Source organism: Siphateles boraxobius, unplaced genomic scaffold (genome assembly GCF_051911475.1).
Source record: "Siphateles boraxobius isolate OS27281-9 unplaced genomic scaffold, OSU_SipBor_1 45, whole genome shotgun sequence".
Classification (NCBI taxonomy): domain Eukaryota; kingdom Metazoa; phylum Chordata; class Actinopteri; order Cypriniformes; family Leuciscidae; genus Siphateles; species Siphateles boraxobius.
This window is the reverse complement of record NW_027509086.1, coordinates 365,899-382,500: the sequence shown is the minus strand read 5'-3', so window position 1 is coordinate 382,500 and position 16,602 is coordinate 365,899. Positions and strand designations below refer to the sequence as shown.

Sequence of the window (16,602 nt, the reverse complement as noted above, 5' to 3'; positions counted from 1 at the left end):
GACCGGAGGGTTGCCGCTTGGTACAGTCCTGTTTACCCAGTTCTCTTCTCCCCTGTGTGTTTGGATGTCTTGTACAGGTCGCGTGGGTCATCATAGCCCGGGGCAGGTTGTGTGTTTAACGCAGTGTCCCTGAAACAGGACCAGGTTGGCAGGACAGTGGCATCCGGCCACACAGGGTCTGTGACACGGGCCGACCTCGTTCCAGTTATGGCAGGTTTTAGTGCAGCCGGGTCCACATGTGTCGTACACCGCACCATGTTTGCAGTGTGTGCCTACAGCAGAAAAAAGAAATGAACACTAGTTAAATATGAAGAAGAGATGCAGCTCTAAAAAATGTTGTTTCTTTGTGTAAAATGTATCTAATTAACATATTAGTACAGCATTTTTTTATCTGGGTGCTAAGGGTGCTGCACAGTGATACACAGATCTGCGCGGTGAAGCAGTCATAGCTGTGCTTTATCATAAATAAAATCCAGATATTGGTGAATCAGCATCAAGGACCACTTTTTGATGCTGCTGCACAAATAGATACATAATATCCCTGTAGCAGATATAGACAAGTGGTGCTGGGGAGGTGGAGGGTTGCAGAGTAACTCGTTCTGCAGGATCAGGGTCATTTCTGCTCATTCACAGGAACTGTTGCTCCTTAGGGTTAAAGGGTTAGTTCACCCAAAAATGTAAATTCTGTCAGTAATTACTCTCCCTCATGTTGTTCAACCCCGTAAGACCTTCGTTCATCTTCGCAACACAAATTAAGATATTTGTGATTAAATCTGAGAGCTGGATCACTCCTCCATAGGCTTCTAAGGGATTGAAACTTGTTCCCCGAAAAGTTATTAAAGACATCGTTAAAATCTACAAGAGTGACTACAGTGGCTCAATCTTAAGTTTATCAAGCGACGAGAATACTTTTTGTGCGCAAAAAAAACAACTAAAATAACGACTTTATTTCAACTCTTCATTTCCTTCTCTGTGGGCCTCGAGTGAGTTCACTAGTGTAACAGCGCAGCGCTTCTGTGTTGTACGTCACACGCATCACACACATGACCAGCGTCGGCCAATAGTGAGCCTACGTGTGACGTAGCTCTACGCAATCACACTACGCTATCACACTACGCTATCACACTACGCTATCGCACTACGTTATCGCACTACGCTATCGCACTACGCTATCACACTACGTTATCGCACTACGCTATCGCACTACGCTATCACACTACGTTATCGCACTACGCTATCGCACTACGCTATCACACTACGTTATCACACTACGCTATCGCACTACGCTATCACACTACGTTATCACACTACACTATCGCACTACGCTACCGCACTACGTTATCGCACTACGTTATCGCACTACGCTATCGCACTACGCTATCGCACTACGCTATCGCACTACGCTATCGCACTACGCTATCGCACTACGCTATCGCACTACGCTATCGCACTACGCTATCGCACTACGCTATCGCACTACGCTATCGCACTACGCTATCGCACTACGTTACCACACTACGTTATCACACTACGCAATCACACTACGCAATCACACTACGCTATCACACTACGCTATCACACTACGCTATCACACTACGCTATCACACTACGCTATCACACTACGCTAACTCACTCGACGCCCACAGAGAAGGAAATCAATAGTTGAAATAAAGTCGTTATTTTTGTTTTTTTTTGCGCACAAAAAGTATTCTCGTCGCTTGATAAACTTAAGATTGAGCAACTGTAGTCACTTGGACTATTTTAAAGATGTCTTTAATAACTTTTTGAGGCCGGCAATTCAATCCCTTAGAAGCCTATGGAGGAGTGATCCAGCTCTCAGATTTAATCACAAATATCTTAATTTGTGTCCCGAAGATATGAGGCGCCACGTAGGATTTAAATCAAACTTCGCTTATCAATACATACATAACACACGTGCATATACACCTATAAAGTACTCGCATATACATGTATACTATTGGATGTTCAAAATACATATATGAAATACACGTGCACACTAATATGAAATCCATACCAATACATATTATGTTAGTAATGAATGCATATACACTTGTGAATAACTTGCATATACATATAAACTTCCATGCATATACACCTATAAACACTCGCATATACATATACACTTCCATGCATATACAACTATTGCATATATAGTGCGAGTATTTATAGGTGTATGCGTGCGTCAAGTTTATATGTATATGCAAGTTATTCACAAGTGTATATGCATTCATTACTAACATAATATTTATTGGTATGGATTTCATATTAGTGAGCACGTGTATTTCATATATGTATTTTGAACATCCAATAGTATACATGTATATGCGAGTACTTTATAGGTGTATATGCACGTGTGTTATGTATGTATTGATATGCGAAGTTTGATTTAAATCCTGCGTGGCGCCTCATACGAAGATGAACGAAGGTCTTACGCGGTTGGAACAACATGAGGGAGAGTAAATACTGACAGCGTTTAAATTTTTAGGTGAACTATCCCTTTAAAGAGCCCATATCTGCCCTTTTTCAAAGTCTTGATGTAGTTTTCAGGCTCTACTAGAACAGGTTTTCCTGCTTGAATGTTGATTATTTTCCTCATATTCTCCATTGTTGCGGCTCCTCTCTTCTCAGTCTGTCAGTAACGCTCTGTTTACTTCCTGTCTCTATGAAGCCCCTCCTTCTGAAAAGCACACTGTGCTCTGATTGGTCGGCTGGATCGGTGTGTTGTGATTGGTCGAGCGCTTTGAGTGTGTTTGGGAAATATCCCGCCCCTTACCATAACCACCAGTTTAATAACACTACTAACTAACTCAACCAGGCCCCGCCCCTTTATTCTGCGTATTAATTATTATAATGAGGAATATCGTGACGTGTTCGTTCCCGGGAGAAACTCAAGATACAGTGGAGGCGTTTCAGGAGTTCAGAAACACTGACACTGATATAGAGAAGAACTGGAGCTTTCTCACGCTCTGACATTAAAGAGCTCAAGCTTTATTCCGTTGATCTTTAGTGTGTAATGTTGCTGTTTCTCTAGACATCAGGATCAGAGACATCCACATCACATTCAATCCCATAATATTCAGAATGTAAGGAGAGGAACGGTTACTACACAGGTTTTGTATTTTTTTTTACAATTTCCTGAACAAATGTATTCAAAAACTAAAACAAAACACCATACAATGAATTTGAAAGTGAGTTTGAGTGGCGGCTGTCAATGATTGTGTCAGGTGTGACTCACTGATGCAGGCGAGCTCCGGTCTCCAGTGCACTCGGACGCCCTCTCTCTCACACGCTCGACTGTATGCTATGAACGACTCGCAGTAACAGTTCTTATGCACTGGACACTCACACATGTCTGTGACACATGACCTAAAGAGAGGAAGACATGGGGAGAGACAGAGATACAGTAGAATGAGCTTTAGTAGTTAATCTCACTGACTTCTTTAGTATTAGCGTTGAAAAAGTGTGTAATATACCTGCATCACCAAAAAGGAATACCAAAATTAATAATTTCAGACTTTTTTCTGAACGCCCATCAACCATTCAATGGAAAACAGATGGTCCTTCCCTATACTCATGCTATAATAATTGGCCTATATTACTATTTTTCCCTCAGACAGTCAAATCTGATAGTGACCTCACTTTTTTTATTGTTGTTATTAAGTATGTCGTTTCTGCTGCACTAGTGGCACCCACGCAGAATAACAGAAATACAGCATATTTTGCAAACAACCCCTTACTCTCCCAACTCAAACATCACAAACCCAGCTCTGCCGGGTGCTTGTGAAGGCACGTCTCAGCAGGATACAGTAGACCACATTCAATAAAAGCTCCAACTTATTAGGAATAATTTTAGCTGTGTTGCCCCTAACCACCAGCCTGATACAGTAGCCACGCCCATAACCCTTAGCCTGATACAGTAGCCATGCCCCTAACCACAAGCCTGATACAGTAGCCACGCCCCTAACCACCAGCCTGATACAGTAGCCACGCCCCTAACCCTCAGCCTGATACAGTAGCCTCGCCCCTAACCACAAGCCTGATACAGTAGCCACGCCCCTAACCACCAGCCTGATACAGTAGCCACGCCCCTAACAACAAGCCTGATACAGTAGCCACGCCCCTAACCCTTAGCCTGATACAGTAGCCACGCCCCTAACCCTCAGCCTGATACAGTAGCCACGCCCCTAACCCCTAGCCTGATACAGTAGCCACGCCCCTAACCACCAGCCTGATACAGTAGCCACGCCCCTAACCCTTAGCCTGATACAGTAGCCACGCCCCTAACCCTCAGCCTGATATAGTAGCCACGCCCCTAACCCGTAGCCTGATACAGTAGCCACGCCCCTAACCCTCAGCCTGATACAGTAGCCACGCCCCTAACCCTCAGCCTGATACAGTAGCCATGCCCCTTACCCTCAGCAGATGGTCCTTCCCTATACTCATGCTATAATAATTGGCCTATATTACTATTTTTCCCTCAGACAGTCAAATCTGATAGTGACCTCACTTTTTTTATTGTTGTTATTAAGTATGTCGTTTCTGCTGCACTAGTGGCACCCAGCAGAATAACAGAAATACAGCATATTTTGCAAACAACCCCTTACTCTCCCAACTCAAACATCACAAACCCAGCTCTGCCGGGTGCTTGTGAAGGCACGTCTCAGCAGGATACAGTAGACCACATTCAATAAAAGCTCCAACTTATTAGGAATAATTTTAGCTGTGTTGCCCCTAACCACCAGCCTGATACAGTAGCCACGCCCATAACCCTTAGCCTGATACAGTAGCCATGCCCCTAACCACAAGCCTGATACAGTAGCCACGCCCCTAACCACCAGCCTGATACAGTAGCCACGCCCCTAACCCTCAGCCTGATACAGTAGCCACGCCCCTAACCCTCAGCCTGATACAGTAGCCACGCCCCTAACCCTCAGCCTGATACAGTAGCCATGCCCCTTACCCTCAGCAGATGGTCCTTCCCTATACTCATGCTATAATAATTGGCCTATATTACTATTTTTCCCTCAGACAGTCAAATCTGATAGTGACCTCACTTTTTTTATTGTTGTTATTAAGTATGTCGTTTCTGCTGCACTAGTGGCACCCAGCAGAATAACAGAAATACAGCATATTTTGCAAACAACCCCTTACTCTCCCAACTCAAACATCACAAACCCAGCTCTGCCGGGTGCTTGTGAAGGCACGTCTCAGCAGGATACAGTAGACCACATTCAATAAAAGCTCCAACTTATTAGGAATAATTTTAGCTGTGTTGCCCCTAACCACCAGCCTGATACAGTAGCCACGCCCATAACCCTTAGCCTGATACAGTAGCCATGCCCCTAACCACAAGCCTGATACAGTAGCCACGCCCCTAACCACCAGCCTGATACAGTAGCCACGCCCCTAACCACAAGCCTGATACAGTAGCCACGCCCCTAACCCTTAGCCTGATACAGTAGCCACGCCCCTAACCACAAGCCTGATACAGTAGCCACGCCCCTAACCCCTAGCCTGGTACAGTAGCCACGCCCCTAACCACCAGCCTGATACAGTAGCCACGCCCCTAACCCTTAGCCTGATACAGTAGCCACGCCCCTAACCCTCAGCCTGATATAGTAGCCACGCCCCTATCCCGTAGCCTGATACAGTAGCCATGCCCCTAACCCTCAGCCTGATACAGTAGCCACGCCCCTAACCCTCAGCCTGCTACAGTAGCCACGCCCCTAACCCACAGCCTGCTACAGTAGCCACGCCCCTAACCCTCAGCCTGATACAGTAGCCACGCCCCTAACCCTCAGCCTGATACAGTAGCCACGCCCCTAACCCTCAGCCTGATACAGTAGCCATGCCCCTTACCCTCAGCCTGATACAGTAGCCACGCCCCTAACCCTCAGCCTGATACAGTAGCCACGCCCCTAACCCTCATCCTGATATAGTAGCCACGCCCCTAACCCGTAGCCTGATACAGTAGCCATGCTCCTAACCCTCAGCCTGCTACAGTAGCCACGCCCCTAACCCTCAGCCTGATACAGTAGCCACGCCCCTAACCCTCAGCCTGATATAGTAGCCACGCCCCTAACCCGTAGCCTGATACAGTAGCCATGCCCCTAACCCTCAGCCTGATACAGTAGCCACGCCCCTAACCCTTAGCCTGCTACAGTAGCCACGCCCCTCACCCTCAGCCTGCTACAGTAGCCACACCCCTAACCCTCAGCCTGATACAGTATCCAAGCCCCTAACCCTCAGCCTGATACAGTAGCCACGCCCCTAACCACCAGCCTGATACAGAAGCCACGCCCCTAACCCTCAGCCTGATACAGTAGCCACGCCCCTAACCCTCAGCCTGCTACTGTAGCACCGCCCCTAACCCACAGCCTGCTACAGTAGCCACACCCCTAACCCTCAGCCTGATACAGTAGCCACGCCCCTAACCCTCAGCCTGATACAGTAGCCATGCCCCTAACCCTCAGCCTGATACAGTAGCCACGCCCCTAACCCTCAGCCTCATACAGTAGCCACACCCCTAACCCACAGCCTGCTACAGTAGCCACACCCCTAACCCTCAGCCTGATACAGTAGCCACGCCCCTAACCCTCAGCCTGATACAGTAGCCACGCCCCAAATCCTCAGCCTCATACAGTAGCCACGCCCCTAACCCTCAGCCTCATACAGTAGTCACGTCCCAAGACCTCAGCCTGATACAGTAGCCACGCCTCTTACCCTCAGCCTGATACAGTAGCCACACCTCAAAACTCTCGCTATAGGCTGATCTGATAGTGATTGACAGATCTGATCAGACGCTCTCACTGTGCGTCATCCATTCACTGAGGTGAATGTCATACTATATTAGTAACCAATGATCAATAAACTGGGTTAAGAAAATTTATTTTAACATACATCCTTACATTCTTAACCTTTAAATCTGGGTTAATATCACTCTAGACATCAGATCTTTTCCTACATTTGAGATCTATAACTCTCATCTTAAGACCTATTATAACTAACAAAACTAACTTTAGCTGGACAATAACTTTATTCTAGAGCTGCTGTAAAGCCAAAACAATCTCTGTTACTTTAATTTCCCATTATCACTGTAAAGCTGCTTTGAAACAATCTATATTGTTGAAAGCACTGAATAAATGAAGGTGACATGACTTGACAATGGTGTTAAGAGGTTCAGAGATTCAAATGCTGTTTCCTCAGACCCTTTCCAAGTCCTTTTCTCTGTCAAGTCCAATTTTCTTAAATTAAATGGTACAAAGTCAGAGGTTCTTTTAGTTGGTACCCCTGCAGCTACCTGTTATGGTAAACAATTTAATTTGGACATTGAAAATAATGTACTATCTGCATCACCTCAAGTTTGCAACCATGGTGTAATTTTTGATTCCCACTTAACACTTGAAGCACATATCAAGAGCATTTCTTAAATTCTTAATGCATTCTTCCATTTAAGGAATATTGCCAGGATCAGGCCTTTTCTTTCATTACCTGATGCTGAAAGGCTTGCCCATGCACTTGTGGCCTCTAGGCTTGATTACTGTAATGCCCTTTATCTTGGTCTACCTGCAAAGTCCATTAAGCGACTGCAACATACAGAACTCAGCTGCACGTGTTCTTACACATTCTCCTTTTCGTCAGCATATCTCTGGTGTGCTTAGGAACCTGCATTGGCTTCCGGTTCATGCCCGTATTGATTTTAAAACTCTTATTTTAACATATAAAGCTTTACATGAAACTACACCATCATATATATGTGATTTAATTACGCCATAAATGCCCACTCTTTTCTACTGAAACAGCCTTCTTGCAGACTGAAAACGTTGGGTGAAAGAGCTTCCTCTGTGGCAGCCCCCAGGTTGAGGAATGCACTTCCTTTAACGGTTAGGAATGCTACAACATTAACGAATTTTAAGAAACTGTTAAAAAATCTTTTTTAAGAAGGTGTTTGTGTCTTAATTGGTGTATGTTAATGTAACTTAATTTTTAATGTATTTATTTTTGTACTGTACTTGTAGCGCATAAGTACAAGAAAAGCGCAATATACATAAAATGTACTATTATTATTATTTAGTTTGATAATGATGAGTGGGGAACTCACTTGTAGAAGGAGGTAAAGTCTACAGCAGAATGGCACTTCTGAAACTCCCAGGACTTGAGCTTTTGGCAGGTTCTGTGCGCGCGGAGCTTCACTTTTACTGAGCCGGGACAGAGGAATGACGTGGGCTTGCGTTTGGGAGCCTCACACACCTCGTTGTCCTCAACGCGCCAGGATTCAGCAAACTCATCCACGTCAAACTTAAACTGTCCGTCTCCTCCGAGCATGTCGTCTCGCCTGTGACCGTTGTAGTTTCCACACAGCCCGCAGAGACGCTCCTTCAGATGCGGGGCCGCGACCACCTCCACCAGACTGTCCCCGTCCCACGAGATCTCCAGGCCTGGGGAAGAGTGAGGAAAACACACATAATGCATATGCCTATGTTTGAGATGTTGATGGTGTGACAGGCTATCTAAAAAACACTTCAAACAGCGTTTGCCTCAATCATTCATTTAAAGATGCAGTGTGTACATTTTAGTGGCATCTAGAGGTGAGATTGTGAATTACACACAACAGAAGTTACGGTGGCCGACAGGAAGTGATGTCGTCGTCTGAGACAGCAGAGAGTAGCCAGTTAAACAATGAGGTTTCTTTACAAAGATAAACTAAGAAATTAGGTTTACTTGATTATTCAGTAAAACAATATGTTATCGCGAATATTATTGTTACTTGTTCATCATTGTGTCGGTGTTTTATTCGCTGACTTTAGCAGCTTCTTTACATGAAGAACAACATAGTGACGAACCGCATTTGTCCGTTTAGGGCTCCTGTAGAAACATGTCGATGTAAGGAGACCCGCGGTGTGTGTAGACAGAAACGGCTCATTCTTAGGTAATAAACACATAACAGTTCATTAAGTAAAGTTTTTATACACCACTGAAAACATAGTTATGCATATGATATTGCATTTCTGTCAACAAATCTTCCTAAATATTACACAATGCACATTTAATTGTGCCTAGACCCAAATGGCAACATAGTTTCGACTCAGATCCGGCCCACATCCAGTACACATGGGTTTCACACAGCCCAGATGTGGGCCGGATCTGGCTCTACCTGTCTGGGGAATTAAGAACTATAACATACACTTTTTCTTCTACATATATACAGTAATATTATTGATTTAAAGGGGTGGTATAATGCCCTTTTCACAAGATGTAAAATAAGTCTCTGATGTCCCCAGAATGTGTATGTGAAGTTTTAGCTCAAAATACCCCACAGATATTTTTATATAGCATGTTAAAATTGTCACTTTTTGAGGGTGAGCAAAAACATGTCGTTTTCTATTTGTCCCTTTAAATGCAAATGAGCTGCTGCTCCCGGCACAGGGGGCGGAGCTACAACAGCTTGTGTCCTTTTACCACACACACACACACACAGACACATACACTGAAAATTTCAAAAACGTTTAGACTTTTATGTTCAAAAAGATGGAGAGACTCGAGAAAAAGTGACAACATGTCGAAGCAACAGGAAATTTCTGAATGATTAGTTGATGAATTTATGTAGCTTATGTGTAGTTATCTTCTAGTCAGTGATTAGCATATTCTGTCATGATAATCTATAAATCATGTTCCGAGGGCAGGGATAATTAATACAGCCCAAAAAATCACTGGCTGTTCGCTACTCTCCCTGGAAAGCATTGCTTGCTCCCACTATCTCTCAAAGGCCAAAAACATCACCAAGCACATATCACATCCAGGGCACCACTAGTGTAATCTTCTGCCCTCAGGCGACGGTACAGATCCTTAAGAACCAGGACCACAAGACTACAGGACAGCTTCTTCCAGTGGCAATCCGGACTCTAAACTCAAAAATGCACTAATGAACTAAAGGCAAAGGTCAGGGATAAATCAACGTTACTGGAAGAACGTTTGTTCATAATTCATAACCTCGCCAGAATGTTCCCTGTCAGCTGGGACTGAATAATTTTCATAATGGAATAATTTAGTTATATTGCTTTTTGTTAATGTGAAGCTGCTTCTAAACAATCTGTATTGTATAAAGCGCTACAGAAATAAACTTGACATGCTGAATTGCTAATTGGAAGCTAGTATGAAGCTGTATTTTTATAGAATAATCGGTTTAAATCGAACATGCTCTTTTGAAACAGAAAGGTGTGTTGAAGTCTGTCTCTGCTGTGTGACCGGTGTGACGCTGGAACGAGTGATTTGAGTTGCTAGCACAAAGGTTGCACACAGATCAATGTCATAAAAGCTAGAGAGAGAGTTAATGAAATCACAGGCCTGTTGTTAGTCCAAGGGTCAACACTGTGCAAGGCACCTAATCTTAAATTGCTTAATTCTTACACTGCAAAATTCCTTTTCTTAGTCAGTTTTTTTTTTTGCAGTGTCAGTTAATACTTTCAAATCAGCAGTGCACCTTAAAGAGGACTTGACAGAAATCAATTTAGGCCAGAATGTCATCTACTGACAGCTGGATATATAAATATGTCCCACTTCACCTGCATGCATACACTATAATTACACAGGGAAATAAATGCTGTATTACATATTTCAACTGCTGGATTGCTTGTATTGTTGAAAATGTAAACTATATTATCGCCCAGCTCTAATGCAGTCATAATGCAATAAACATCTGGCAAATCAATTAAATGATGTTTAAAGAGGCCATATTCTGCCCTTTAACAAAGTCTTGATGTTGTTTTCAGGCTCTAGTAGAACAGGTTTTCCTGCTTGAAATTTGATTATTTTCCTCATATTCTCCATTGTTGCGGCTCCTCTCTTCCCAGTCTGTCAGTAACGCTCTGTTTACTTCCTGTCTCTATGAAGCCCCTCCTTCTGAAAAGCACACTGTGCTCTGATTGGTCGACTGGATCAGTGTGTTGTGATTGGTCTAGCGCTTCGAGTGTGTTTGGGAAATGTCCCGCCCCTTACCATAACCACCAGTTTAACATACTACTAACTAACTCAGCCAGGCCCCGCCCCTTTATTCTGCGTATGAATTATTATAATGAGGAATATTGTGACGTGTTCGTTCCCGGGAGAACCTCAAGATACAGTGGAGGCGTTTCAGGAGTTCAGAAACACTGACACTGATATAGAGAACAACTGGAGCTTTCTCATGATCAAACAGCAACATTACACACTAAACACTGATGAACATGAGAAACAGCAGAATCCTCTTTTAATGGCACTGGGTCTCACCTGCGATGGTGGTGAGCTTGAGCAGGTACCCGTCCAGGTCGATGTGGACCCCGGTGCTGTGGAAGGGGAGAGCGATGCGAGTGCCGTTGTGGCGTACGGTCAGGTGTTGGTGGAGGCTAATGCTCAGGCCTGCCGTGTGCAGCTCCACTGATGTGGTCCATGAGAAGGAGCGTGTGCGGCGAGCGTCGTTCTTCACCAGCACTGTGAAGCCGGCCGCTGGAGAGCAGTCTTTAGTGAGCACGTACTTACACCTGCCCTGGAAGTTAAACGTGCGGCCGTCAAACGTGTTATAGTGAGGGTCTCCGAACACGGTGCACACGCCTGGCTCTGGAGAGAAGGATGAAGAGAGGGATGAAGAGAGGGATGAAGAGAGGGATGAAGAGAGGGATGGAGAGAGGGATGGAGAGAGGGATGGAGAGAGAGAGGGATGAAGAGAGAGAGGGATGAAGAGAGGGATGGAGAGAGGGATGGAGAGAGAGAGGGATGGAGAAAGGGATGAAGAGAGAGAGGGATGAAGAGAGAGAGGGATGAAGAGAGGGATGAAGAGAGAGAGGGATGAAGAGAGGGATGGAGAGAGGGATTGAGAGAGGGATGGAGAGAGAGAGGGATGGAGAAAGGGATGAAGAGAGGGATGGAGAGAGGGATGGAGAGAGAGAGGGATGAAGAGAGGGATGGAGAGAGGGATGGAGAGAGGGATGGAGAGAGGGATGGAGAGAGGGATGGAGAGAGAGAGGGATGAAGAGAGGGATGGAGAGAGGGATGAAGAGGGATGGAGAGAGGGATGGAGAGAGAGAGGGATGGAGAAAGGGATGAAGAGAGGGATGGAGAGAGGGTTGGAGAGGGATGGAGAGAGGGATGGAGAGAGAGAGGGATGAAGAGAGGGATGGAGAGAGGGATGGAGAGGGATGGAGAGAGAGAGGGATGAAGAGAGGGATGGAGAGAGGGATGGAGAGGGATGGAGAGAGAGAGGGATGAAGAGGGATGGAGAGAGAGATGGAGAGGGATGGAGAGAGGGGTGGAGAGAGAGGGATGGAGAGAGGGATGAAGAGGGATGGAGAGAGGGATGAAGAGGGATGGAGAGAGAGAGGGATGAAGAGGGATGGAGAGAGGGATGAAGAGGGATGGAGAGAGAGAGGGATGAAGAGGGATGGAGAGAGAGAGGGATGAAGAGGGATGGAGAGAGAGAGGGATGAAGAGGGATGGAGAGAGAGAGGGATGAAGAGGGATGGAGAGAGGGATGAAGAGGGATGGAGAGAGAGAGGGATGAAGAGAGGGATGAAGAGAGGGATGGAGAGAGGGATGAAGATTGAGTTTGCTGCTGGAATATTGACTTGGTATCAGGGTTCGTACAGATTCTGTTAAATGAAATTCTAGGACTTTGAAAGACTTTTCAAGCACTACTTTTTTTAATTTCAAGGACAACAATCAGCACTTATCAAACAATATCTTAATTATTTTTATTTGTTTTTTTACTCGAATTACATCTATATGATATCTGATGTTTCACTTCATAGAGATCAATCCATTGACCAGCGCTGTCAGACATGGGAATCCCCTTAACCATTGAAAGTATACTGTGAAAAAGAAATCACCTTCCTTATTCAAACTGATTTTTTTCCCTTGAATATATGATTGACCTGAAGAATGAAAGTTGTATTATATACTTATCATACACTTAATATCATGCTTATAGCCATGCGTAATAGCTCTATATCTCAGACGGGCTGCAGCCATAATTGTGTCAAACAATTTTCAAAAAAATTATCAATAATTTAAGCACTTTTCAAGTACCTCTTCAAAGATATGGTTGTTTTCAAGGGTTTTCCAGGACTTCAATTTTAAAAAGTCAAATTCAAGTACTTCAAGCACCTTGTACGAACCCTGTGGTATGTTAAATAAAGAATGCATATTTGTGTGCAAACATATAGCACTTATAATTTATAATTGAAAGATACACTGTTGAGCGTGTGACGGGTGTAAAACAGAAAAACTGTAGTTCTAACAGAAAATTTCTCCTTTTATAAAAACTGTTTAATTGTTCAAAATAGATATTGAAGTCTTCTTCTGTTACACTTCACAGCAAGATGATTGTGTAAAGAAGTCATCTTACTGTCAGTGCAGACCGGACAGCAGCCAGTGCGATTCAGGATCTTATTCTGAAAGACAAATAATATTATAAAAAGATGGACTTGCATAGAGAGACAGAAAATCAAACAGATTGCCTATAACAATGTCCATTTCAAGGACGATCTGTTCACTCGGCGGCCATATTTGCGATAACTTTACCAATCATCGATTGACTCTTTTATTTAGAATGCGGGACTTATTCCACAATATTGCACATTGCACTTTCTCCCGTTCATAAGTAAATCGAGTGCACTGCCTTTCTATATATAACTTCTTTGGTTATAATATCAAGAAGAAATTCATAGGAAATGTTAAGAGTAACTAATCACAAAATAATGAGTTAGGCCTCTATCTGAATTGTAAATGAATTATGATTTATGTATGTACACTACTGTTTAGATTTTTTAACGTTTTTGCAAGAAGTTCATTACTATTGGTCACCCTTCATGTCTGTCTGTGAGTTACACAAATATCTAACCAATGAAAAGAAACAGCTTGTCTCGTAACTCCATTGGCCCCTCAGACTGTCAGTCAAACCTCATAGCTCTGCCCACCTCTATAATGCATGAAGTGCTGCACACAGTTAAAGCGTCTCTGCTTGTTTGCAATGCAATGATAAAGAAGAACTGCTTCTTTGAATAACAACTGCGTTTTCTTTACTCAAGAAACACTATAAATAATTAAAGGTTAATGTTTTATGTATTTGAGGAGCGGATAAGATTCTCTTAATCTAGCATTGGCCGTCAAGTCACAGTCAGTACGGTCTTTAACAGTGTAGCTACAATAAACTTTATAAGCTGTACGTTGATGAAAATGTAACTCAATGTACTTACTGTGGTCGTTCTAATGACGGGTAAAACACTCATAACTCCATTTGAGCTTGATTTACGCAAAATATGAATAATATAATGACACGTGTGTGTCTGCTCATATATAAAGCCACAATATCAACTTTGACAACTTGAATTATTTAAAAATATATAGTGTTTTTTTCCATTTCCTGAAAAGGAGCAGTTTTGTACATACGAGGTTTCTGCCCGACAGCGGTGATATAAAAAGTACCGAATGACTAAAAGTAGGACTGGGGGTAGGTGTCTTTATGCGTCATGTAAAACAGGACTTACCGAGGGACAGCTGGTGATAGGAACACAGATCTTGGGCTGACACTCAATATTCCCCTTAACACACGTGCACAGAGAACAGTTCACCGACGACCATCTGTCCCCGTCCTAGGAACGAAGACACACGCACTCATTCTCTTGATATCTGCAGGCTTTATCAACCAGTTCATCATATTGTCCACACACATCCCAGACAGCAACATAGTGTCGGCCCAGATCCGGCCCACATCTGGTACATGTGGATTCAACGCGTGCCGGATGTGGGCCGGATCTGGGCCGACACTATAAGGGCTTTCACATCGGAGGAACCTTATCATAATTCCTTTATTGGCGGAAGTTCCCAGATTATGGCGTGTTCGGACCGCAGGAACTAGGAACGATTTTATTTCTAGGAATTTCTTTTGGAGGAACTAATATACTCCTACTCCAGAGTCGTCTTAACCAGCGCTATAGGAACTATCCGTAACGTTAGTGTTCGCTGATTGGCTGAACATCCGCCATTTTTAAAAAGGCTGGGAAAACACACATACTATAGCCTATATATTTACTACCGAAACTAACTCGACAAAAACGTAAAAAGTGAAAGATGGACCTCTTAATCTTTAAACTGAGAAAAAATCCAATGCAACTTTGATGGACCCAGAGAAACATGATTATGTATTTCTGCTCCACGACACTGGACATCCGCCTGTCCTACAGATGCCGTCCCTCCACGTTTTTTAAAACAAGTTTTTGATACTGTTGGGCCTAAAATTCTAGAAATTATAAATAGTAGTCTGACCACAGGTGTTGTACAACTGGGCTTCAAACATGCAGTAGTACAACCACTAATAAAAAAAAAACAATCTTGACACATCAGTTTTCTCCAATTAACGGCCTATTTCAAAACTTCCATTTGTTTCGAAAATATTGGAGAAAGCTGTATGTATACAATTGCAATCTTATTTGGATTTAAATGGAATTTTGGAGGTGTTTCAGTCTGGATTTAAAGCCCTTCATAGTACAGAAACTACACTTTTAAACGTTTTTAACGATCTCTTATTGGTCACAGACTCTGGAGATTCTGCTATACTAATGCTGTTAGACCTTACCGCTGCATTTGATACTATTGATCATAATATTCTGATCTCTAGGTTGGACCACAGTGTTGGTATCAAAGGCATTGCTCTAGAGTGGTTTAGGTCATATCTGTCTGATAGGAAGTTTTCTGTTTGCCTTGGAGACTTTGTGTCCCCACTGGCACCTTTTACTTATGGAGTCCCCCAGGGGTCTATTCTTGGCCCGATGCTGTTTTCCTTATACATCCTTCCTTTAGGGTCTATCCTAAGAAAGCATGGCATTTCGTTTCACTGTTATGCAGACGACACACAACTTTATCTGCCTATGAAACGAAAGTATACCAGCTCTTTAAAATTATTGTTGGACTGTCTCACAGACATTAAAGCTTGGATGGCCATGAATGTTTTACATTTTAACGAGAGTAAAACTGAAATTGTGATATTTGGCCCAAGTAGTACCCATGTGGCCCCCGACACAGAATTGGGTTCCTTACTTCCGTACGTTGAATCATTCGTTAAAAACTTGGGAGTAATCATGGACAGTGATTTTAAACTTGAAAAACAGATCAATTCTGTGGTTAAAGCCAGTTTTTATCAGTTAAGGCTCTTATCTAAAGTGAAACCTTTGTTGTCATTCAAAGATTTTGAAAGAGTTATACATGTTTTTATCTCCTCTAGATTGGACTATTGTAATGCCCTCTATGCTGGTGTCAGCCAGGCATCTCTCTCACGCCTGCAGTTGGTGCAGAATGCTGCAGCTAGACTATTAAAAGGATTACGTAAACGTGAACACATTTCCCCTATACTGGCCTCCCTTCACTGGCTTCCAGTACATTTTAGGATTGAGTTTAAAATTTTAGTGTTTGCATATAAATCCCTAAATGGTCTAGCACCGACCTACCTCTCTGACCTTATACAAAAACATGTTCCATTGAGGTCGCTTAGGTCGGCAGATTGCATGCTCTTGGCTGTCCCTGGAGTAAGGCTTAAAAATAGGGGAGATCGAGCCT

The 16,602-nt window shown here is 43.5% G+C and overlaps 1 protein-coding gene across 1 annotated transcript in view; it reads right to left on the bottom strand.

Moving 5' to 3' along the window:
* The window catches only part of bmper (BMP binding endothelial regulator), a 36,032-nt gene that overhangs the window by 1,170 nt on the left and 18,260 nt on the right, over positions 1 to 16,602 (bottom strand). Inside the window, exons 9-14 of the mRNA XM_077200196.1 lie at positions 14,538 to 14,642; positions 13,397 to 13,442; positions 11,287 to 11,613; positions 8,123 to 8,459; positions 3,257 to 3,387; positions 1 to 272 (exon numbers count right to left, since the gene is read on the bottom strand). The exon at positions 1 to 272 is cut by the window's left edge and continues 1,170 nt beyond it. Coding sequence (XP_077056311.1) covers positions 91 to 272; positions 3,257 to 3,387; positions 8,123 to 8,459; positions 11,287 to 11,613; positions 13,397 to 13,442; positions 14,538 to 14,642 — 1,128 coding nt within the window. The 3' untranslated portion in view covers positions 1 to 90. The remainder of the gene's footprint in view (positions 273 to 3,256; positions 3,388 to 8,122; positions 8,460 to 11,286; positions 11,614 to 13,396; positions 13,443 to 14,537; positions 14,643 to 16,602) is intronic.